The sequence below is a fragment of the Hyperolius riggenbachi genome, chromosome 6, assembly GCF_040937935.1.
Source record: "Hyperolius riggenbachi isolate aHypRig1 chromosome 6, aHypRig1.pri, whole genome shotgun sequence".
NCBI classification, from domain to species: domain Eukaryota; kingdom Metazoa; phylum Chordata; class Amphibia; order Anura; family Hyperoliidae; genus Hyperolius; species Hyperolius riggenbachi.
The window spans coordinates 69,818,544-69,844,953 of NC_090651.1; the positions used below are offsets into that span (position 1 = coordinate 69,818,544).

At 45.7% G+C, this 26,410-nt stretch overlaps 1 protein-coding gene across 15 annotated transcripts in view; it reads left to right on the plus strand.

Moving 5' to 3' along the window:
• The window catches only part of PTPRF (protein tyrosine phosphatase receptor type F), a 1,415,717-nt gene that overhangs the window by 1,083,810 nt on the left and 305,497 nt on the right, over positions 1-26,410 (plus strand). For all 15 annotated transcript variants that reach the window (XM_068239458.1, XM_068239459.1, XM_068239460.1 and 12 more), the window contains one exon: positions 420-576. In XM_068239458.1, coding sequence (XP_068095559.1) covers positions 495-576 — 82 coding nt within the window. In that variant the 5' untranslated portion in view covers positions 420-494. The remainder of the gene's footprint in view (positions 1-419; positions 577-26,410) is intronic.

A 26,410-nucleotide genomic window follows, 5' to 3' on the forward strand; every position in this document is an offset into this window, starting at 1 on the left:
AAGTCTTGGACACGCCTGACTAGAGTCGGCTGAGGCAATTTATAATGACCGCCTCTACCGATAGTCGTGTGTACAGAGGTCCCCGACCAGCAGCGGACGCTCGGCAAGCCATCCGCAAATTTGGCCGAACAAGTGCCAACTTCTTTGAAGACAATTGGGAGCTCTGTCTAAGCCGGGCCTGTGTATCCTGTCTAAGCCAGACCTTTCTCTCCACTCTGTAAGTGGTGTTAGTGTGTGTGTGTGTGTGTGTGTGTGTGTGTGTGTGTGTGTGTGTGTGTGTGTGTAATATTGTTTTTTGTATTGACAGAATAAGGGATTCAAGTCTCCTCTGGCAGAGATAAATCAATTTGTGAAAACCGTAATCTTTTACTGAAAATATGATTCCTATTCTCACACAACTCCTCCTCTTCTTCTTGCAGGCGTGAGTCTGACACTAAAGCGCTGGATGCATTAACCACATTACACCAGGCCTGGAGTGGAGTCCGCTTTCAAACATGGTGCCTTACTCCTGGAAGACCCTACTGGCGGTCCTGGCGCTGCTTGTCTGCTGCTTCATCACCCTGACACAGGCGGACAGTAAGTTTCAGCTTCTGTTGGCAGCATTGTATGAAATGTCTGGTCAGCTGGTAGAGGTGAAAGTTGTCACTTGACTTACGGCTTTGTTCTGTGGCTCTGCAAGTGCTGCACACAGATTTGTCTTATACCCCCAGGCGGTGAATGTAGACGGTTGTGATCTTGTTCTGTTGTATGTGTGCTTTAAAGGGCACCTGTCACAAATGGGTATTTTTGATTCTCTGAATCGCAAACTAACATAATTCTGCCTTTATATTTATGTACCCATTTTAATTGCCATTTAAATCATATAAGGCATTCAGTCCTAAATCGGAAGTGCCATCTCTAAGTGTTCAGCTTGTGTAAAAAGTTTATTGAAAGGGGAAAAAAACGTTGACTGCTGACATGCACCTCCCAGCATGCATCTTGGTAGGCACATTGGCATAATCACATGATCAGCCGAGTCAGAGATTCTCAACCATTTGTAAAATATATATAAAATAACAAAATAAAAGCTGTGTGTCTGGCCAGTAATGATGTGTGCAAAGTTCAATCCCTTGGATAGAGCCACTCGAAATTGTGAAATTTAATGTTGCTGAACAGATGTTTACCCTGTAGAGTAATGACACTGTTTTCACAGCTCTGTGCACTGCAGCTGTGTGTCCGCTAAAAGTACAGACTGCCTGACCTCAATGCTTCTGTCTCTAAACATTGGCACAAGTTCTCCTTTTCATATTAACTCCTGACAAGATACTTAAGCAGTGACAGTTTTGTGAATGGTTGATGGTAATTAACCTCAGCACCTGATAAGCCTGCTCACACCCCAATACATGCAGTCATCTGCTTTCTTACAACAAGGAAATACAATATATTATCAAAATAAACAGTTGTGCCTGAAAACTATATAGTAGTAAAAACAGGCCATTGATTTTCCTCTTCGATTCGTGTCAGAATCGATGACTGTGATCTAATTTGTCAGAAATCTATGGCACCACCATGTCTGATCGCTCAATTGTTATATTTTTTATATTTTATCCTGTGCAGCAGCCTGTCCACCCCCCCCCCCCCTCCCTCAGCAGCAGATTACATGTTATATTCTATCCTATGCAGCAGCCTATCCCTCCCCCTCTGCAGCAGGTTAAATGTTATATTCTATCCTGTTCAGCAGCCTGCCCTTCCCCTCAGCAGCAGGTTACATGTTATATTATATCCTGTGCAGCAGGCTATACTCCCCCTCAGCAGCAGGTTATATGTTCTATTATATCCTGTTCAGCAGCCTGCCCTTCCCCTCAGCAGCAGGTTACATGTTACATTATATCCTGTGCAGCAGCCTGTCCTTCCCCTCAGCAGCAGGTTACATGTTATATTCTATCCTGTGCAGCAACCTGTCCTTCCCCTCAGCAGCAGGTTACATGTTATATTCTATCCTGTGCAGCAGCCTGTCCTTCCCCCTCAGCAGCAGGTTATATGTTCTATTATATCCTGTGCAGCAGCCTGTCCTCCCCCCCCCCCCCCCCCTCAGCAACAGGTTATATGTTCTATTCTATCCTGTGCAGCAGGCTTTACTCCCCCTCAGCAGCAGGTTACATGTTAAATTCTATCCTGTGTAGCAGCCTGTCCTTCCCTCTCAGCAACAGGTTATATGTTATATTGTATCCTGTGCAGCAGCCTGTCCTTCCCCTCAGCAGCAGGTTACATGTTCTATTCTATCCTGTGCAGCAGCCTGTCCTTCCCCTCAGCAGCAGGTGATATGTTCTATTCTATCCTGTGCAGCAGCCTGTCCTTCCCCCTCAGCAACAGGTTATATGTTCTATTCTATCCTGTGCAGCAGGCTGTACTCCCCCTCAGCAGCAGGTGGAATGTTATATTCTATCCTGTGCAGCAGCCTGTCCTCCCCCCCCACCCCCTCAGCAACAGGTTATATGTTCTATTCTATCCTGTGCAGCAGGCTTTACTCCCCCCACAGCTGCAGGTTATATGTTCTATTATATCCTGTGCAGCAGGCTGTATTTCCCCCTCAGCAGCAGGTTATATGTTCTATCCTGTGCAGCAGCCTGTCCTTCCTTCTCTGCAACAGGTTATATGTTATATTCCATCCTGTGTAGCAGGCTGTACTTCCCCCTCAGCAGCAGGTGATATGTTATATTCTATCCTGTGCAGCAGCCTGTCCTTCCCTCTCAGCAACAGGTTATATGTTATATTCTATCCTGTGCAGCAGCCTGTCCTCCCCCCCCCCCCCCCCCCCCCCCTCAGCAACAGGTTATATGTTCTATTCTATCCTGTGCAGCAGGCTTTACTCCCCCTCAGCTGCAGGTTATATGTTCTATTTTATCCTGTGCGGCAGGCTGTACTTCCCCTCAGCAGCAGGTTACATGTTATATTCTATCCTGTGCAGCAGCCTGTCCTTCCCTCTCAGCAACAGGTTATATGTTATATTGTATCCTGTGCAGCAGGCTGTACTTCCCCTCAGCAGCAGGTTATATGTTCTATCCTGTGCAGCAGCCTGTCCTTCCTTCTCTGCAACAGGTTATATGTTATATTCTATCCTGTGTAGCAGGCTGTACCCCCCCCCCCCCCCCCCAGCAGCAGGTGATATGTTATATTCTATCCTGTGCAGCAGCCTGTCCTTCCCAATAGCAGCAGGTTACATGTTATATTCTATCCTGTGCAGCAGCCTGTCCTTCCCTCTCAGCAACAGGTTATATGTTATATTCTATCCTGTGCAGCAGGCTGTACTCCCCCTCAGCAGCAAGTGATATGTTATATTCTATCCTGTGCAGCAGCCCGTCCTTCCCCTCAGCAGCAGGTTACATGTTATATTCTATCCTGTGCAGCAGCCTGTCCTTCCCCTCAGCAGCAGGTGATATGTTATATTCTATCCTGTGCAGCAGCCTGTCCCCCCCCCCCCCCCCCCCCTCAGCAACAGGTTATATGTTATATTCTATCCTGTGCAGCAGGCTTTACTTCCCCTCAGTAGCAGGTTATATGTTATATTCTATCCTGTGCAGCAGGCTTTACTTCCCCTCAGTAGCAGGTTATATGTTATATTCTATCCTGTGCAGCAGGCTGTACTTTCCCTCAGCAGCAGGTGATATGTTATATTCTATCCTGTGCAGCAGCCTGTCCTCCCCCCCCCCCCCCCCCCCCCCCTCAGCAACAGGTTATATGTTATATTCTATCCTGTGCAGCAGGCTTTACTTCCCCTCAGTAGCAGGTTATATGTTATATTCTATCCTGTGCAGCAGGCTTTACTTCCCCTCAGTAGCAGGTTATATGTTATATTCTATCCTGTGCAGCAGCCTGTCATTCCCCTCAGCAACAGGTTATATGTTATATTCTATCCTGTGCAGCAGCCTGTCCTTCCCCCTCAGCAACAGGTTATATGTTATATTCTATCCTGTGCAGCAGGCTGTACTTCCCCTCAGCAGCAGGTTATATTTTATATTCCCAACCCTTATTTTTGTACAGTGACCGGAGTCTGTGCCCGCCAGCCGTTATCTATAAGTTTTCTCCTGGATGTCTTTAGTAAAGCCCTCTCCTCAATGCTCCTCTCACCGAGAGAGGCTTTTGTTCTGTGGAACGGAATACCAAGCAGCTTGTAATACTCTGAATAACATAATTATAGAACATCATTGTGAGGTTTTACAGCTGCATCCTTCCCTTGTATTGTTTTGTATTTTACATGAATTAATACTGCTTAACATGCCCACCCGGACAGCCAGGATCCAGCATCACAGCTGGGACAATGCGCAGGACAAGTGGCTCTTCAGCGCAAGTGTCTGGGCTGGTGACAGAAGCAGGCGTTTGCGCTTCTTGTTGGAATGGAATTGCTGGTGCCGGAGGCAGCTCTGTTTGGACTTGTTCTGTCTGGGATATGTGTGCCGTGTCTGATGTTATCAAGGAATTTGTTTGATAACAAAATGTCACATGTATAAACATTGCTATCATGTTTGATTTTTTGTTGTCATATTTCAGTAATTCTGACTTTCTGGAGTCAGTAGATGCATAACTCTATAGAAAGATATTTGTCAGACCAAAAATGATGCGTAGCTCGGCATCCCTTCTACTTGTGTTCTGATAATATTTCCTTCTTTTAGTTGGATGTTGCAGAAGTACCTGTAGTGCCTGCTTTATAGTCCGCACATAGCACCTGGGTTGATTAGCAGTTGTAGCATCTACTTGTGCTTGCATAACCAATGCCAGTGAGAGATTATGAAATGGAAGCATTTTCTGCAGAATAATAGTTGATTTACGGCAAACACCCACCCCCTGATATTACTCAAGAATGTGGCTTTGAAAAAGAACTTTGCTGTGCTCCATTAACATGTCAAACTGCAGGTGTCATAAGTTCATGCAGCAAGCATGATATTAAGCAAAAAGTCTCTCATCTCTGTATTGAGAATTGTCTGAAGTTAGAAGTGGTGTACCACAAGTACTAGTTAATGGGCCAGTTTCTTCTTTACTCCCTCTCTATCCTGCTTTGTCCTAGTTGGCCTTCTACTATTTTCTTTTTCTGTCATGTCCTCCTCCTTTCCCTTATGCTCCTCCTTCTTCTTGACCTTCTCCTCCTCCTTCTTGATCTCCTTATTTTTCTCCTAGTTCTTCTAACTCCTCCTTCTCTTGCATCATTTTATCCTTTTTCTTCTTTCACTTCTTTTAGACTAGAATAGGAAATATTGTTGCCTTTTGACTGCTGACAGTCCATTTAACTATTAAAACTGCCAGGAAATAACTCTTAAGGTAGCCGCACACTTATCGATTTTGCAGTTCAATTCCCAGCAGATTCAATAAAATGTTTCAGGCAATTGATTAACAGTTGATTGGACAGGATGGAAAATGTCGATCAGGCGGGGGAGGAGCACCTGTCCATTGACCGCCCATAGCGTTGCCCTGCATTATGCAATGCTGTGGTTCAGTGTTTTTTTTTTTTTTTTTTTATAGATTCCATGCTGAAAACTATCGAAACTCTGTGCAGTGTGGGGGAAGAATGAATGCCTCTGATTCTGATCAGAGAGGGATAGATTGTTTTGCCACATTGGGGCCCATAGGCAATTTAATTTTTTCTCCTGTGTTTTCTCTTAGTAGATCATTTTTCATTTTCTATTACGTTAATTTTTCAGCACTTTTCAAATAAAATAATACCAAAAAGTAGGTGAAAATGTACTATCAAAATTATTTCGAGCACTTTCTTGCTAGAGAATGTTGTTTTTTGTTGTTGTTGTTGTATTTTGGCAAGGTGTGAAAATAACACCTAGGAGTAAACTCAGGAGAGAAAGTTAATTGGATATGGGCCATGGAGGCAATCTCTTAGGGCCCTTTTCCACTAGCAGTCGCTAGCGTTCACGCTGAGTGCTAGCGATTGCTGAATCGCAAAAGTGCGACGATTGCGTTCACGATTTTGCTATGCACTGTACTGCATAGCAAAATCGCGGCAAAGATCGCTCTGCGGCGCAATCGTGTTTGACAAAACGAATTGCGGTAGTGGAAATTGCCTACCGCGATTCCCATGTTAATATGCAAACCGTAGTGATTTTGCGTAGCGATTCAGCATCGCAAATGCCGCTAGTGGAAAAGTTTCAAACTCCAATCCTCAAAGGCAGAGGTCCTCACACACTTTTGGCTCAGCTAGAGGACTGGAGTTGGACCCTGTGTACTAGTTTGTTGCTATCTTTAGTGTCCACGTTTTACTTGACTGCTTTGTGCCTGTCCAGTTTGTCTCTTGCCGTTTCCCTGCTGCTACAGAGCACTTCTGGGTTTTTGGGGCTTCAGTGTGGCTTGTCAAGACCATCATCTTCAATAGGGCTATCCCAAACTGCATGAAAGTTCCCTACAGCTGCAGAGAAGCTCCTGACAACCCAGATTTGAAGGGTTCATTACCTGGATAACTGCAACAGAGGTTAATATAACAGGAGCATCGCCATTACTTCCCCCAGCATACAGAGAACGTCACTTGTTGGAATTCTCTCTTTCTGTCAGCTAGCAGATAGATGGAAAGCTTCCAAGTATCACAAAATACCCATTCATCTTCCCAGGTGTCTTGTGGGTCTATCAGTCACGGTGACCGTAATCCCATTACACCATCCTTTACTCTGATTGTTTTAAGCGTCTCTTGCAGGTCATGGTAGCTTGTCTTTTGTGTGTTTTCAGCTCTTCTGTGCGAGGGAAGATTGGCTTCCGGGAATCTCATTTTGCAGAAGAATTTGATAGCTGGAATGAAATGCCCCTCCCATTCGGAGATGCTTTGAACATAGATCTCTTTCTGTGAGTGCTTCTTGGTAGTCAGAGTTTCAGAGACCACAGTGGGCAAGGGGTAAACAGTTTATTTCTAATGGGATTTTGTTGATTATTTAAAATAAAATTTCTCCTGCTTTTTCTAGATCTTGATGACTGATGGGTGAGGGTACTAGAGAATCTACTTTGCCTTCTACTCATTTTTATCATGTTTTTTATGTGGCCCTGAACTCTTACACAGGGCAGAATGAGAACGTAGAGAAATGCACCCTGTATACTGTATATTTATAGAATTTAGCACACTTCACCTTCAACTGTGACTAATCACAACCATAATTTTATCTCTTCAGCTGCGTCAGCTCATAAATCTCCTCTGCCATGGCAGAGCAGTTAATTTATAAACACAGGATGTTAACTATATGTCTGCTTCCATGAAAGCAGAAAGTAGTCACACTGCAGATTTATTGCAGGATTTGTATCAGCTGTAATAAAGAAATATTTTTTCTTTAAAAGGTTATTATGCTGTTGCTTATCTTTTAGATCAAAGAGGAAGTTCTGAGTTCACATCCGCTTTAAAGAGACACTGAAGCGAGAAAAAAAAAATGATATAATGATAGGTATGTGTAGTACAGCTAAGAAATAAAACATTAAGATCAGAGACATAAGTCTAATTGTTTCCAGTACAGGAAGCATTAAGAAACTCCAGTTGTTATCTCTATGCAAATAGCCATTGAGCTCTACGACTTTCAAAGTCACTTTCAAAGTCATGGAGAGGGCTGTCTTCTGAAGTTTATTACCTCAACTGTCAGTAAACAATTTTCTTTTTCTCTGCCAGAGGAGAGGTCAATAGTTCACATGACTGCTCTGAAAAAATCATTTAGAATGCTGAGTGTTGTGTAATCTGCACATATTAGAGAATGATGCAATGTTAGAAAAAACACTACATGCCTGAAAATAAAAATGAGAATATTTTCTTTGCTGCTAATCTTCTAGTAATTATCCGTAGTACACAACCAAATCATTATATCCTATATTTTTTTTGCTTCAGTGTCTCTTTATATGGTGTCACTTGTGGCTGTCTGTAGTAGCAGAGAAAAAGGACTATCCCAGGCTGATGGCTAAACCACACAGATAGGAAAATCTTGTACTAGCTACAGTATATGCATTGCACAAATAATGCTAAAACTCTTGTGCTACCTCTGCCATACTAAATCACTGTATACTGCAAGATGGTGACGAGCTTCAACGCCTTCAGTTTTGCACACTTCGTTCCATTTCTTGCCTTCTTGACTTTTCTCTAAACCTTGATTTACATAAAAGAAAAAAACAACAACTCATACCTACCATATACATTAGAATCCCCATAGTAAACTCCAGGGGACCAGGAAAAGAAACAAACAAACACAGAACATTTATATCGGGCTTTTCTCCTGGCGGCCTCAAAGCGCCAGAGCTGCAGCCACTAGGACGCGCTCTATAGGCAGTAGCAATGTTAGGGAGTCTTGCCCAAGGTCTCCAACTGAATAGGTGCTCGGTTACTGAACAGGCAGAGCCGAGATTTGAACCCAGGTCTCCTGTGTCAGAGGCAGAGCCCTTAACCATTACACTATCCAGCCACTGGAAGTAGTTAACTATATCAGAAGTTTATTGTGGCTTCATAGATTCAGAGCTTAACCATATAGGCTTAGCGCTCAGGTGCTCATGGGCCAAACATAATGCAAAATGGGGAAACCACTTTTGATGGCACTGATTTGTTTTGCAGGCCAGAGTTTGACATGTATGATATAGATGAAATGTTGCACAGGGGTTTCTTGAGACTTTGCTTTCTCCAAATTCCAGCAGGGAGCGCAAGGTAAAGTGCCAAATACACAAGCAGGTAGAGAAAAGTTCCATGAAGTCCTGTGATCAAATTCCTGATCTTATAGTTACAAGAAAGATGCGTTCCCTCTACCTAATTTTATACACTGAAACCTGGCAGCAGTGTAAACTGCATATGTTATTTTAACAATGTCAAAATTGAAAGTAGCTTATATAGCTACTACTTTTAACACAATGGAGTATATTTTCGAAGCATGGCTGATCGTTGGCTTACGGTTATTAGACATGCAGGGGGAAATGACAGTAAAAAGCGCTGCTGAGATTATAATGCTATCAGAGGAAGAACCACCTCCTCTGCGCACTACATTAGAGCTGCCAGGCCAAGAGATGCAGTTTAGACAAGTTGGCTCTCCAAGTCTCCCTCTGCCTCCGCCAATGCGATTAGCGGAGAGTTTTGTCCTGCAGCTGTGCAATCATCGCAAAGTGCTACAATTTGTGCAGGATGCAATTTGGCCCCCGAGAAAATCGTCTGCTTAAAGGATGGAATCATCTCTGACAATACTGATAACCGCTGTTGGTGACTCTGGGTTTTGCAGAACTTTCTTTTTTTCCCTTCTACATCTTTCCATACAATAGCTCTCTTCCTGAAAGTTGTGAACTTTAAAAAGGGCTGAGTAAAATATCAGCACTTAAGTGTGAAATCTCTCCGAGGTGAGAACAATTTTTGTTGCAGGATCCAGAGGGATGAAAAGAGGTGGCTGCAGTACATTTTATTCCGGTTAGAAGTGGGGGATGCTGGAGGCGCCCAACATTGACCCTTTATTTGGTATGCTTGCAAATTTCCCATCTGTCGTCATTACTGGAAGTCTAAAGCAACATACGGTACTCACCGGAACGTGGATCGGGGAACCCACAGTGATGTGACCCAGCGACCGAGTGTTCCCTGATCTGTGTTCCTACCATAGGAACATGTCGAAGAGTGCTAACGAGCGTTCAAACGAGTGGAACACTTTGTGCAGGAGATGCACACACATTCTCACATTGCATTATCACAGAAAGGATTTCTTGTCGCACAAAAAAACCTGCCGGTTGCAGGAAAAATTGTGTGAAAATTTGCTTCATCGTTATGTGCCTTAAGTAGTTCTCTCCCCTACCCAAAAAAATGATAGTGCTACTTTGCACTCTTTAGAAACTTCAGCTGATTCACCTACATCTGGAAATCTGGTTGATATTGAGAAATGCTGCCCATTTCATCCACCTCTCCTCCCGCTCCTCTGATGCTGCCACTTCTCTGTCAATTCTTCTTCTGGCTGCCAGTTAAACCCAAAGGATCCAGTTCAAACACCTAACCCTCTCTTGCAAAGCTCTCTGTACATGTCTCCTCTATACATTTCCTCATTAACCACCCTGGCGTTCTATTAAGATCGCCAGGGCAGCTGCATGAGGGTTTTTTTTAAATAAAAAAAAAAATATTTCATGCAGCCAACTGAAAGTTGGCTGCATGAAAGCCCACTAGATGGCGCTCCGGAGGCGTTCTTCCGATCGCCTCCGGCGCCCAGAATAAACAAGGAAGGCCGCGATGAGCGGCCTTCCTTGTTTTGCTTAGATCGTCGCCATAGCGACGAGCGGAGTGACGTCATGGACGTCAGCCGACGTCCTGACGTCTGCCGCCTCCGATCCAGCCCTTAGCGCTGGCCGGAACTATTTGTTCCGGCTGCGCAGGGCTCAGGCGGCTGGGGGGACCCTCTTTCGCCGCTGCTCGCGGCGGATCGCCGCAGAGCGGCGGCGATCGGGCAGCACACGCGGCTGGCAAAGTGCCGGCTGCGTGTGCTGCTCTTTATTTCATGTAAATCGGCCCAGCAGGGCCTGAGCGGCACCCTCTGGCGGTAATGGACGAGCTGAGCTCGTCCATACCGCTAAGGTGGTTAATCTCCAGATACCACCACTCCTAGAAACTTGGCTCCTCCCATGAAACCCTCCTGTCCTCTAGTGAGGTCTTCTCCTCTCATTCCCGCATCTAGGACTTCTTACGAGTGTCACTCCTCTGGAGCTCCTTTTGACAGCTTGACCGTCATGAGTCTGGAAACCTTCTAATACACCCTTAAAATGGACCTCTTCAGACAAGCTTATAATATGTCATAGAATTACACCCCCACCCCCTCCTTCTGAGATATATCTACGTCCACTAGCTGCTCTGAAGTTCGCCGATTTATCCACTAGATCCCTCATTTACTCCTAGATTATATTTTCGCACCTTGGGCCTGATTAACTAAACTCTAGTAAGGTTTCCATGCGCAGGGAGTGCACGGCAATTTAACTATTACTAGCGCTGGGGCTAGTTAACACTTTAGTGCCACGTGCGTTACCGCAAATGGTAGAATGGTTTGTGCTAGCGATCGGTAAAATTGCTGTGCGCTCACTGTGCATGGCAACGTTACCTGCGTTCAGCGAATCAGGCCCCTTGTCAATTAAATACCTTTTAAGCCAGTAGCAAGCAAAAAAAGAAAAAAAAATACCGGTACTCTAATTTTGATACCTGTAGCATTTTTTCACCTTCTTTTTGGTACTTTCTCATTTGCAAAGTGCTGAAAAGTTAGAGGATGAGAAAAAAATTCTCCTATCAGAAAAGTCAGGAGTAAAAGTAAATTGAATAAGGGCTCTAATGTCTACTGCACTATCCTCAAGAGTGTGAGCTCGCACTTTTGCTCCTGACTTTTCTCCTAGCTGAACAGTTAGAAGTAAAATGAATTGAATAAGGGCCCTAGAGTCTCCAATGCACTATCCTGTCAGCTCCCAAGGGCTGGGTTAATTCTTATTATGAAGTTATAAACTTGTACCAGCATTGTCTTGGATGTTCTAAGTGTACTGTGCTGCTATTTATCTGTGGTCCCCACTATTGTCTGTTTTGCACTTTTGGGAGTGTAGGTATTTATTATTCTCTGCAGTCATTTGAAGACATATTGGTGCAATCTCAGGTCATTATTGCATCGGCTGAAGTCAGAGCCCCTAATGCCAGGGGATGCAGCGGGTAATGATGTGGAAGGGTTGGGGGAGGGGTGGTAGACCCTTCGCTTATGAAGAAGAAGGAGAAAGTGGCGCTAAGTGTGGCTTTGGGAATAGCAATGAAAACATAATTGCCATAATCCTTTTTTTGTTTATAAGAGACAATAAATTAGGTAAATCCTTGTTTGATGATTTAGAACGTCTAGAGGGGCTTTAAACAACGACAGCGTGTTCACTTGAAAGGAACTCTGAAGCGAAAGCGTGATGTGACCTTATTAGTATAATAACACAGAGAATACTCCAACGCACTTAAAGGGAAACACAACAACCACATGCTTTCTTTTCAGTTTGGGTCGTACAACGTTCTACGCTGGCAATACGGCTTGCCATTAATCAGCAAAATTATCAATTCTCAAAATGGTTATAAACATAGATGATTGAGAAGATGCCAGTTTTCCTACCTGTTGCCAATCTCATGCAGATTGGAGCCAATCGAAATATTCAGCTGTTGTATTTGATTGGCTTCTTCCCAAGTTGTGTGCAATTTGCAATAAACGTAGACAATTTAGATCTCGGGCAAAATGGTGGTATAGTGGCTGGCACTCTCCCTTGCAGCGTTGGGTCCCCAGCCAGGGCACTATCTGCATGGAGTTTATATGTTCTCCCCATGTCTGTGTGGGTTTCCTCCAGGCACTCTTATTTCCTCACACATCCTAAAACCTACAGAAGTTAATTGGCTTCCCCTTAAATTGGCCTACGATGGGCATATGACTATGGTAGGGTTTAGATTGTAATCTCCTCTTAAAGCCTTTTAAGTGACATGATTTTCATGACTATATATACAGTACAGTGCTGCACAAGATGTCAGCGCTATATAAATACTAAATAGCAACCTCTAGTAGCATCAATCAGTGGATCCCAATGACATTTTTTATTTTGCTCCAGGCACTAACAAAGATTAGTGTGTTGTGAATTGATATTGGTTTGAATATCAGTTGTGTTTGGGTGAATGCATGTAATCTGTTCATGTTATGGTAGCGGAAGAGGGGGTATTTTTGCCTTGACAGTTGCCATGTTTTCTGCGCTGTCTGGCTGGAGCCGTGCGCCGCCCTGTATGAGAATTGAGCGCATGCCTGCACTGCCTCGGCTTTGGATGCTCTCACACAGGGAACTGAGCGCATAACTGCACTGCCTCAGGTCCTGATGCACTCACACAGGGAACTGAGCGCATGGCTGCACTGCCTCGGCTCCTGATGCTCTCACACAGGGAACTGAGCGCATGGCTGCACTGCCTCGGCTCCTGATGCACTCACACAGGGAACTGAGCGCATGCCTGCACTGCCTCGGCTCCTGATACTCTCACACAGGGAACTGAGCGCATGGCTGCACTGCCTCGCCTCCTGATGCTCTTACACAGGGAACTGAGCGCATGCCTGAACTGCCTCGGCTTCGGATGCTCTCACACAGGGAACTGAGCGCATGCCTGCACTGCCTCTGCTTCGGATGCTCTCACACAGGGAACTGAGCGCATGCCTGCACTGCCTCGGCTCCTGATGCACTCACACAGGGAACTGAGCGCATGGCTGCACTGTCTCGGCTCCTGATGCACTCACATAGGGAACTGAGCGCATGCCTGCACTGCTTTGGCTCCTGATGCTCTCTCACAGGGAACTGAGCGCATGCCTGCACTGCCTCGGCTCCTGATGCTCTCACACAGGGAACTGAGCGCATGGCTGCACTGCCTCGCCTCCTGATGCTCTTACACAGGGAACTGAGCGCATGGCTGCACTGCCTCGCCTCCTGATGCTCTTACACAGGGAACTGAGCGCATGCCTGCACTGCCTCGGCTTCGGATGCTCTCACACAGGGAATTGAGCGCATGCCTGCACTGCCTCGGCTTCGGATGCACTCACACAGGGAACTGAGCGCATGGCTGCACTGCCTCGGCTCCTGATGCTCTCACACAGGGGACTGAGCGTATACCTGCACTGCCTCAGCTCCTGATACACTCACACAGGGAACTGAGTGCATGCCTGCACTGCCTCGGCTACTGATGTACTCACACAGGGAACTGAGCGCATGCCTGCACTGCCTCGGCTCCTGATGCTCTTACACAGGAAACTGGATGACCTGGCAGCGAATGAGAAAGCTCCGCTATAATCACAGAACCTGCAGATCTGGTTGTTATTGGGAAGCAGTTCCTACATGTTGTGTGTCTGAAGCACCTGATCATTATCTTCCCAGCCAAATATTTCCCTCCATCAAAGAGTGTGCACCACCTGGAAGCGGGCCCTCATGGCCTCCAGGTCTTTGGCTTATCTCATTCTTCATCTGTAATCTAGGAAGAAAATCATCTGTGATTATATGGTGGAGAGCCACCCATCACAGTACCTCCCACCTCACATTCTGATGTGTGGAAAACAAGAATTCCAGCCCCTGTTTCAATCAGTTATGTCAGTTTATTTCTGAACACCTTTTTGTTCGTTTTTGTATAACCTGCTCTATAGGGTTGCTAAGCATCAACTCATTTAACTTGTGAAAAGACTGTTTATAATCTGTATGCCCTAGAGCCAGTGATAAGCCCCCCGGGTGGCTCCCCACAGCTAATACTGCTCCCCTGGCCCCTGCAGAGTATTGGCACAGAGGAGCGCACTTATACTCACCTGTTTGGCCCTTGCTCTTCCTCCTGTGTCCTTCCATCATCTCCCAGTGCCTGCACTCTGTGACCATGGTACATCTACGTACTCTTATAACACTGCTGGAGTGAAACTGTATTGACCCACTGTGTACCTGTGTGCTAGTAAGCTTGCCAAGTAGGCAGTCTTACTACTCTTGCAGCACTGTTTGCTTTCACACACCTGGCTTTAAGTCTCCAATTGACTACTAATCACTTCTCCACCTCTGTTTCCTGGTGTTTCTATTGGTTCAGAGGCCAAGAGGTGACATCAGTAGAAGGCCTGAAAGGCAGTGTGGCCATTATAGAGGGGCACTGTATGGCAGGAAAGAGCGGAGAATCTTGCCACCAATTTATTGCAATGGAAGTCTTGTTCATAACTGTGGTTTCTCACTTCGTGAAATTCTTTGTGAACTGTGTACACTGTACTGTGTTTACTCTTTTTGTCCTTTTCTTTAATGATACCTGTGTGCACATACCTTTAAACACCCAACAGCACAGTATAATTAAGTCGTGGATGTGGTCATTTTATAGCTGCTTCTGCAAACCAAAGGCGTGTTCATGCTACGTTTCTCACATTTCATTATTCTAGCGGGAACCACGTGTCAGTGTGAGGTCATGTTTGGGGCGCATGTGCAGCAGCCAAAGTGCAGGTAAAGTACAATGGATTACTCGTCCTGTTGTTCAGACAGTCAGACAAAACGCTAATGAAACGGTTATTTTCAGTGATAAACCAGTCTGCTCAGTTCTGTCTGCGGATTATCTGAGCTGCTCAGCCATAGTTTTCATAGTTTTGGCTGTGGGTTTGCTCATGCTTTGACAGACTCACTATTGTTTAAGGAAGATATTTTCTTACCAAAGCAATTTAGCCTCCCAACCTTATTTGTTCAGTTCCTGTCTTAGTAAAACATTATGCAACCTGCTGGTGCTGTACAGAGAACATAAAAGCACTCAGATGTTTCTGTCTTTGATGGAGATAACAATCAAGTGACCCTACCACTGTCATACATCGATTTGCGATCAGTTGCCAGTTATTGATGATGTGGAAAATAACTAAAGCCCCAGTGTACTAGTTAAGGGCTCTGCCTCTGACACAGGAGACCTGGTTTCAAATCTCGGCTCTTGCTGTTCAGTAAGCCAGCAGCTATTTCATTAGAAGACCTTAGGCAAGACTAAAACTGTCACTGCCTATAGAGCGCACCCTAGTGGCTGCAGCTCTGGCGCTTTGCGTCTGCCAGTTGAAAAGTGCAATATAAATGTTCTGTGTTTCTCGTCTCACACGCATGCTGGATGGATCTCGTGGCTGTTTTGGACAAGAATCTGGTGAGTGTACAGGAGTTACTACGGCTCTGGTGCCCTCTGGGCTTTTCCCCTTTTTTCCGGTCTCCCTGAGAATGGAGCTCAGTCCTAACTGGGGACACTTATTGAAGGTGTGTACGTATCATAAAGTGGTATTAAACTAAAAAAATATATCTGTAAGACCCTGCCATATATACAGTATATATATATTTTTAAATTATTGAAGTGTAAAAAAAAACATTTTGCAGAGGCTATTTCTTGACATTTCATAGATAGCATTCTATCAATAACATGTCCGAATTCTGTCCGGTGTCTGGAAAAACCATTCAGGTCGGGACTTTGCATTCTGTCACTGTTGTGGATCTGAACAGATCCTTTGCTTCACATGGTTTTATGGACCTTTCTATTGGTCCCTTGTGGACTTTACCTTGGAAAGAATCATTTCAGCATTAGGTTTGAACCCTTAATCTAACTGCTTTTGGGAAGTGTGGAAGCGTCACTCAAACACAAAGAGAATTTACAAACTGTTTGCTGATGTCCTTACTGGGACCCAAGCTCTGGTTCCCATGGCTAAAAGACCAATGTGTGAACCATTATCATGCATTTCATGAGTTATAATATCCTTTGAACCTTTCTAAAGTAGTGCTAGGATACATGTACCAGTGATTGGGGAGAGGTGTCCAACTCAACCCTCCCTGCCGTGTATCAGTATGCGGTACATTGCAGGCAGGGTTAAGTTGGACACCTTGCAGTGAGTCCTGTAGGCCAGTAACATTTTAGGCTTTACCGACTATGGTTGATGTTGTGGTTCACCATGCTGGAGGGGAAATAAAGTATTCTCATTTATTTCAGAGATGCAATGTGCAGGAATAACTGCAAGAGAACAGAGCAATTAGAATCTCTCTGTGCTGAAAATCCTTTGCTGCTACAGCTTTGGTGAATCTAAACCTCACATTAACAAATCTGCCGGTCCTTTGAGGATGTTCTGGGTGTTAAATGACACTGTAGCACGCCCTGACCTTTCCACATTTCCTCCCTCGTCCCCTGATCCACCTCAGCAGCCAGGGAGAGTCTGTGATTGAGACGTGCGCAGTTTTAATAGCTGTGCTGACATTTTGGCTACCGCTGCCTCATTAGCTCCCAGATGTGTTGCCGGGGTCCAGGCACCAGCGGCTTCTCCTGAAGCACTCGTTTTTCCAAAGCCTCCTCCAGCCCCGGCCCTGTGGATTATTTTCTTATGTAAGCGCTTGTCCTTGTTTTCATCTCCCCAGTGAAAGGTTTGCTAACATCTTTCTACACAACAAACACAGGTGGAGCGGGCACCTGGGTGTCAGCGGCTGGGGCTGGCGGAGTGGTGCGGAAGACTGCAAATGAGAAGAGCATTAAATGACAGAGAGACACAATTATTGATCATTAAAGCTGATTAAGAAGTCACGAGGTGTGATGAATGCTGTAGGAGGAAGACATAGACATGTTTTATGGGATTCTTAGCTATCTAAAGGCTGATTCTGGAGCACAATTATACCCTAAACTCTGCTTTGTAGAGGTGTCCATTCAAAAATGTTGCGGGCAAATGTTGGGCACATGATGAAGCTGAAAGATGGCTCACCCTGCAAATTCCTGCCTGCACTAAATACTATTCTCTCACCAAGTTGTAGCAACTCGGGAAACACATAATTCGGGTTCCGGCTATTGCTGGCGGATGAATTACCTTGTGTTTTTGCCAATTTGATCTCTGGCTATTGCCAGCACTCAAATTAGTCCCTTGGGGTCTGTGCCACAGGAATGTGAACATGAATCATTATACAGAAATTTACCTCACAAATAACTTATCCTCCTGTTTTTAGCTCCTAGCAGAATGCACAGGTGCAACGTTTCAGGCACACTGCCCTTCCTCAGGTGCTTAACCATCCTAATACTGGAGTTGGACATTATACTACACACACCATTGGTCAGACTTATGGTGCCCCTACACGGTACAATAAAATTGTTCGATTTTCCTGTTTGTTCGACCAAAATGAACGAATCGAATGTAAATGTAACATAAAAAATGTAAAATAACATTGCCCTCTTCTGTCTGAAGCCTACCCAGCTGCTCTCACCAGAGGGTACTATTTCAAAGGATCATGGGTAATGGGTTTTCCAAAGTAACCAATCACAGCACAGAGGCATTTTTTGCACAGTACAGTCAGGGAAAGAAGTCTATTGAAATCCATCTCATTATTGTAACCTTTGGGTGCTTAAAGGGACACTTAAGCCAGAAAAAAAATGAGTTTTACTCACCTGGGGCTCCTACCAGCCCCCGGCAGCAGTCCTGTGCCCTCGCAGCCACTCACTAATCCTCTGGTCCCCCGCTGTCAGCTAGTTTCGTTTTTGCCGACAGGACTGGCCACGCGTAGCTTTCTCCGCATTACCGACTGTAATTAGCGCTATTGCGGGCCGCAGCGCGTACAAAAATATGCGTTGCCGCATATCTATGTGTAGGTAATGCGGCAACTCGCATCTTTCTACCCACAAGAGAAAGCTACACGTGGCCAGTCCTGTCGGCAAAAACGAAACCAGCTGACAGCGGAGGACCAGAGGATTAGTGAGTGGCTGCGAGGGCACATGACTGCTGCAGGGGGCTGGTAGAAGCCCCAGGTGAGTAAAACTCATTTTTTTTCTGGCTTAAGTGTCCCTTTAAGACGTATGCCCATTTTTTCCTTTGCTTTTGAGCTCTTCTCTTTGTCTATACATTTAAAAGCTTGCATTTCTCTAGTTCATCTCGAACTATGCAAAATATATATTTCTGTTTCAGTCTATAGTTCTCCATAGTGGAGAGAATTGGCAGATGAAGTTCTGCTTTGGTGGCAAAATAGCGTTGGAAGCCGGTGGAAAATATTGGCAGCTTTGTGCGCTGGGCAGGTGGCCCTACTGAAATGGTAAATAATCTATTCTGTACATACTGTGTAGTCTTTCCATTGGGCATACATAGAGTTCTGTTTATGAAGGAGCGAATGTTAGATCCACTCGGCATCCATGTGCATCTGCCGGGAGCTGATCAGTGTGTAACACTGCTACACAGTTACATGGCTTGCTAGCTGCATGTCCCTGGAAATGTGGACAGCTGCTGCACTGAGGGGCAGGTAAGAGAATGAAATGCACATACTTGGAATGATCCTGACATCGGTCTGTCGGCAGAATCCCCCAGAAACAGCTGGAGCGGCTCTCACGAGCGGCTGATGAAAGATTACATTGACTTCAGCTGCTCGTGTTGCCTCATTACCATCTGGAAACATATTATTTCACACTAAACCGCAAGTTTACCTTCCAGAGGAGCTGTAATGTGTGTTTCTGTGTGATCATCCAGCTTCAGCTTCGTTTGGTGTCATCCAGGCAGGTACACCAAGAGCTGAGCCATTTACGGTAGCAGTCTTCGGCTTCACTACATTTTTTTGTTAATTTTTTTTGTTTTGTTATTGTTTCGTCAATATTATGGTGCTGACAACTGCATAAGGGAATACAAGAAGCCATTCCAATGTGACAATCAGGATTTATGCAGTCAGGGGCGGTTTGTTCTTCCATGACGCAATGAGAATCGCATGCTTCAGGGCGGCAACAGTTAAGGGGGGCAAGAGGCACCTCCCCTCCCCAAATGTCCCCCTCTGTAGATGCGGGACTACGCTTCACTCACCTGCTCTCAGCGTTCCAGCGGTGGGATCTCAGTTCACCCATCCAGTTAACTGTATCCATGGCTACAGTGGTGCCTCATGTGACCTGTTCTGGGTCACATGAGGCACGGCTGTAAAGCAGAATTTCCCGTGGTGCTGGTGATCCCATCGCTAATCTGCTGAGAGTGGGTGAGTGATGTGGCACCGCTGCGGCACATACTCTGCATCCTGGGGATCAGAGAGGGGATGCTGTGGGCCAGCAGGGAGAAGATGCTGTCTTGTAGAAAGCAGAGGGAGGTAAGCGTAGTGCCAGTGCCTGCAATGCACAGCCCAATGTGTCTCTCCTCTCCAGTCCAGTTTTGCACACACATGGGGGGGAGGGTAGTACTCACAATGTATTGCTCAGGTAGCAAAAAGTCTAGAACCGGCCCTGCATACAGTATAGTAAATTGATATAAAGTCCTCCAGGTATATGTTGGCAAACGCTTTTTGCTCGGTAGCAGAAAAGCGGTTAGCATTGGCTACGCAAGCTGCGGCCAGGCGTCCCGTCAGCCGCCCGTGTGAATCAGCCCTAAGAGTAAAATTTCTACCTCCAAACAGCAGTAAAAATGCTCCAGACAACGGATTGGGTGAGCATTACAGACAACAGAGAAGGCTGCCACACACTGGTTGATTGCCACCAGATCGACCAACAGATTGATCCCTCTCTGATCGAATCTGATCAGAGAGGGATCTATTGGCTGCCCATACACTGCACACAGACTTTGAATCAATTTCAGCATGAAATCCATTCACAACCTGTGGAGTTAGCGCCTGCTCGCCACCCCCAAGCCTTCCTGCTTTCGTGCTCCCCCGGCCAGCTGCAATGATATTACTTGTCCACCGGCATGAGTCCCCGGGTCCATGCTGTCCCTTTCTCCTCTTCACTTCCTGACCCATCCTGTGACTAGCGCAAGTTAAAACTGTAAAGGGTGCTCTACTGTTTGAACTTCACCTTCTCACAGTCTTCTCCAGTCTAGCCAGAAAAAGGGACAGCATGGACCCAGGGACCTGCGCCGGCAGACCGGTGAGATTATTGCTGTGTATGTTGTCACCGAATCGAACGCCGCTAATGACGTGCTCCCGACATGCTGGCGATCAAGCTAAATTTTCCGCCTGGACATATCGGCTGAATCGATTTTCGGATGGAAATTGGTTGATCGGTCAACATTTGCATTAACGATTTCACAGCAGTTTTGATCAAAGTGATCGAATCTGCTGTATATTGAGGGAAAATCGAAGTAGCGAATGGGTACCTTAAGAGTCTGATTGTCTTGTTGGTGCTGGAGTGAGTAAAGCACACTTCTGCAGTATTTGTTGTGCAACCAAACAAGCCATATTCAGGAGGAGGTCACAGGAAGTGCAGTGATAAGAAATGTAACAATGTCTGTGGCTTTCCCAGGCTTCCATGAAACATTGTACATAACAATATCTTTCTGTACATTCCATGCACTGCTACAACGCTGTGTTATAGAATGTTGAGCACGCGTCCGATAAATCACCCCTAGCTCATATATAAATTATTAGGCATACATTTGCATTCGTTTACATATATTGTGCTTAGAAGGGAATTAGGTGGCCGTTCCGCTAGAGGTCACCTCTGCAGTGTGCCAACGCTTCTCTGTCCTTCACGGAACAAATTAAATTTCATTGTTATAAATTTTGAAATGTGATTTCACTCACAATGGGAAAAGATGATGGGACTTTTCCAGGTGGCTGGAGGTCTGCCTAAACCCACCGTGGTGCCATATGTAGAGTATAATCTGTGTGAGCATGGAGGAGAAGGCTGACGACATGAGCATAACAATGAGAAAGCAGGTATCCTAAACATGCCTCATAGCTATAAAGTGGGGATCTGCTACATGCAGCCTATTCTTACTTCACCAATTCTTTGCAGTGAGGAACTAGCTACCTGACACCATCATAAGCTACATGTTGATTCTTATGCAGGTCATTCCCCTGGAAAATCAGTTGCTAGTTATGTTAGTCACTTATTCTTGTATCTGCATTCCGTATCAGTCAGATTGTCACAACTTGGAGCTTACACTTCATCATTACTCACCTAAAACAGATAAAGGGGCCCATACACTCAGCCGATTTTCTGGCCAACTGATCGATCCCGATCGATCGATTGATCGTTTGCAAATCGGTTGGCCAATCGACCGATCGATGGCCGATTTCGATTGACTTAGATGGATTTCCATCGAACTGGCAGGGTGGAACATTTAGGTTGATCTGATGAGATTGCTTATCAGTTTGCATTGGCCTTAATGGAAATCTGATGGCAAAAAAATGCCATCAGATCGAATTTCAATAGATTTCAAACTGAAATCTATTGGAATTCTATCCTGGTAAAAAATGTTCTAAAAACGCATCAGATAGATCATCAGATGCATTTCTTATCTATCTGCTGCCAATCTGAGGAGTGTATGGGCACCTTAATAGCGGGGCTGTTTGACTGGTTCTTCATAAACTGAGGCACAGACTCAGAGATTTGGCTTACACTGCTAGAGTGTCAGCATATCCATATACTATGGATACGTTGTCCACTGCGGCAGTCCATGGCAGTGTGTGTGTCCTGCCACTGTGCGCCACAGCAGCAGATGTTCAGTATTACCATTGCAAGGCTTGCGTTAGTTTAAGTACCACGAGCAGGGCCGGCCTTAGGTTTCACAGCGCCCTGAGCGTAACCAGATTTTGGTGCCCCCCCCCCCCATTTATCCTCTTTGTGCACACGCACGCACACAAACACACACACACACACACACACGTGCAACATTCCCTTTAGGCCCCGTTCACACTGCACGCGTTTCCAGCCGCTGCACGTATTTTTTGCCAAAACGCGTGGCTGTCCCATTCACTTTTCAGTGATGGGATCAGCCACGCAACACACACAAACGCGGATGGCGTGCATTCGCATGCGTTGCGTTCCGCACACATGGCCATCCGCGTTTGTGATGTGAACGGGGCCTTAGTGTATCTAGGCAGATCCCCCCCTTTTTAGTGTATATATTAGGCAGATCCCCCCTTCGTGTATATATAATATATACACTAAGAGCAGGATCTGCCTATATATACACACTAAAGGGGGATCTGACTACTACATATACAAGACTAGTAACCTATATACACTAAGGGGGAATCTGTATATGTATACACACACACACGCACGCACGCACATACACACATACACAGATCCCTCCTTAGTGTATATAGCTTAGGCTACTACTAGTTCCCCTCTTAGTTAGGCAGCAAATTCCCCCTTACCAGCCCTCCCCCCCCCCCTTGTCCTTATACTAGTATAGTGTAGGTAGCTAGGTTAGGGGTGGGATCAAGGAGAGCCTTACTTTTGTTGGTCAGTGCACGAGAGAGGAGAAGATGGCCAAGTGGTCTCTCACAGAGGAGAGAACATAGGCACACAGCAGGGCAGGGTAGCTGGCATACATGCTGCACGCTTCAGCGCTCCTGGCTCCATCCATCCTATCACGGGGCCGGGAGCTGGGCGGAGTCTCACACTGACTCCAAGAGGCAGCGCCGCATGGTCTTCGCCCCCATCAACCCCAGCGCCGGCTAGGGCCGGATTTGTACTTTTTACCGCCCTAGGCCCACTACCATCAGCCGACCCCTGACCAACAGCACCCTAACATTCCCAGCCCAACACCCCCATCCCCACTATACACACACACACACACCTTTTCCCCAGCAAACATACAGTCTTAACTGTTGACTGCAAATACACTACTACTGTATGCAAAATGAATTGCAATCACCCCAAATATGAAAAGCAGCAATTGCCCCCCACCCCTTATAAAAAGCAGCATAAACACCCACATGTGACAAGTAGCATTGACCAAACATATGATAGTCAGCATCCCAGCATGTGAAATGCAGTAATGACCCCAACTATGACAAGCAGCATTGACCCCCACATACAGTATGACATTCAGCAATCACCCCTACAGGTTAACAGCAGCATTGACCCCCACGTTTGACAATGAGCGATCACCCTCACATATGAAAGGTAACATTGACGACCCCCCCCCCCCCCATATAAAAAGCAATACTTTTTGTTCCCCCCTCAAAGTGCAGCCACTTCCCCACAATGATTGGAGCTGAGGGCTAAAGAAAAAAAAATATTTGGTAACATGATGCAGGGAGTAGATGATATGCTCCTCTGAGGACGATTAGTGACATGATTGCAGGCATTAGATTGTGAGCTCCTCTAAGGACAGTTGCATGACAATGTAGATCAGCAGGTGACAGCAGAACTGTGACTGCAAAAGATGTCAGATGTGAATCATTTATGAGGGAGGCAGCCCCTTGCCAAGACCCTGCATGCACAGCTACAGTCTGAACCCCAAGGACACTCATTTTCCCATGCTCACCCCTGGTAGTGTGCAATGCACTTAAAAAAAAAAAAAGTAGATATACCATACATTTTCATGCATATCTCAAATACCACACACGCTCTCTCCACTCCTGGCATGCTGCTGCAGCTCCAAGCCCCCTTGTTTGCAAACTCACACTGTCACCAGGCACCTGCAGACAGTTATACAAATATGCATAGGCAAAAATCACCTCGGTTGTCCTTTAAATAGGATATTACATTAGGTGGTTAACCCCCTCCAGAATATTAAAATCACAGAGCAATGTGGATAAATCCCATTAGTCTTCTGCCTCCAGCCATGTAACTATAACAAACAGGCAGAATGCAAAATTGTAAAAGTTCTCTGGCCAGGGAATAAAAACAAAACAACAAACTTTCACACATGCCAGGCTAATTATTTGACCTTTGAAGAGCCCCCATAAAAACATCCACTGACCACTTTGGAAGTAAAAAGACTGATAGTCAATCCAGCAGTCAGTCCAAAGGCAATTAATCAATATAGAGCTGAACAGTTCCACGGAAAGACACAGACAACAGCCGTCAATTAGAGGTTAATCTCACCTCCCTTCCGTCGGACTCTGCAGCCCAGGATCAAAGCATCCTCAAAGACCATCTCTGGCCAGCTATTCAGATTCCCTCATAAGTCTTCCTTCGATCACACTGCTAGTCAAACACAGGCACATGCACAATCACGTGGTAGGAAGCCAGCCTCACACAGGCACATCACGTGGTGAGAAGCCAGGCGATATACACAATCAAGCGTGAATGGAGCTACAGCACAAAACAACAATATGCGGCAGGAGTGCGGCGCCCCCCCCCCTGGAAGCCAGCGGTCCGGCGCCCTGAGCGATCGCTCCGGTCGCACAGGCCAAAGGCCGGCCGTGACCACGAGTCGCACTAATAGTGTAAGTTATGGTACACGGCTGGTGATAGTAGACAGTAATAGTAGTAGGCACTGTCTCCAGATGGCAGTATTACAGCTGGTTAGTGCATCAGGCACTATGTGCTCAAAATCAAGGTACAGAATTTGAAATATGATTGGGCAATTTGTAGGCCTTGAAGTGTACCTGAGATGAAAAACGCCTCTGGATTTATACTTACCTGGGGCTTCCTCCCGCCCCCTGTAGTTTGGTCACCTCCATTCTCCCCCAGTCTGGCCTGATAAATTCCCCAACTGGCCCAGCTGTCAGGCCATTGCACATGCGCAGTCCCGCCCTTGCATACCTTCCAATCGTGCTCTGTTAGCCAGGAGCAGTTAGCGCCGTTAACAAAGACTGTAGCTGCACTTGCACAGGATGCTCCCAGCCACAGGAGCACGATCGGATGGTGTGTGCAGCCAGGATTGTACATGGTCTCTTAGCAGTGCAACAAAGTTGACCTGATGGAATTCAAGGCACCAGTCGAACCACAGAGGGCTGGAGGAAGCTCCACGTAAGATGTTCTTTATCTCAGGGTTCTTTTAACTGAAAGGGTTGCTTAGTTTTTCTATAAAGGCAGCATTTCACCTTCATTTGCATTTTATTAATTATACTTCTTTTTTTAATCATTCTTTGCCTGTGTCCAGAGTGCAGCTGTAAGTGTCTGCAGTGATTTGAGGAGCCTGTGTGAAGTGATGCTCTGCTCCTCCATTAGGCAGGAGTCTGGGAGTGGGATTGGCAGGGAGAGTGCTGGAGCTGTGTTAGTGAATTGTGCTGCCTTCCTATAATGAGTCGGTAACCTGAGTAATCCATTTGTGGTCGTCCATTGGTCTCTCCCAGCGCTGCTGCCACTCCATTCTCTGGCTTTTTAGCAGTACGGAAAATGTGTCCCTTAATTATTCATGTCAGGTATATGATTGCCGGAAATGAGCGCCAATTTCCAGCCTCTATAATACCACCCTACAGTCTACTTATCAATTCATACAGCAGCCATTATATGTATTTAAATCCTGCTAATAGAAGTGTCCAGAATCTATGGTTACTTCCCATAGTCCACAGCAGAGCAGGAATCCAGCTGAGAGGAAAGTTTTGCATCAGGAGTTATTCCAGGTACTGCATTGTTTAATGTTATAATCTAAAACCTGAAGTGACATTTTAGCATAATGAGATATACATGTACATGTAGTACCAATCCGACTTGAGAAAGTGTCAGTGTTTCTCCATTTCATATTTTCAGCGTTAAGGCCCATACACGTTAGATTAAAGTTGACTGAGGCGGTTAATAACAGCCACTTTTGCCGATAATCTGGTATGTGTACAGCAGCCCCAAACCGGTGCCTGGCCAGCGCTCTGCCAGGCAGGGCAACTCTGCTGAGTGACAGCCAATAGCTTTGTGCTCATCCGCTGCATGACTGAGCCCAGTGAATGTTACATCACCGCCCGCATTGCAACAGAACGCACCATCCACAATGTCACCCAAGGGGTTTGGTCAAATCCCATTGGGCAACATCCATCTAGCATGTTCTAGCTGCAGCTATAAATCTCAGTGTCTCAGAAGTTGGACTACAGTGCTCAAATCATAAACATTGTATACAGGCTAGATGGTACTTTGCCAAGGAGACTAGTTGGGGCTGTCTCTGCTGACAATCTAGCATGTGTATGGCAGCCCTGATACTCCCAGATTCGTCTGCCCAAGATTGGGAGTGCTGGATCATTTCAGCTGAGCACAGGCAGAGAAAGAATATTGACACATGGGAGGTCATAACATTTGTTTGTGGTTATGGCAAATACTTCTGACAGCAGGGAAGAGGAGAGAGGTTCAGTTGGTCATCCTTACTCA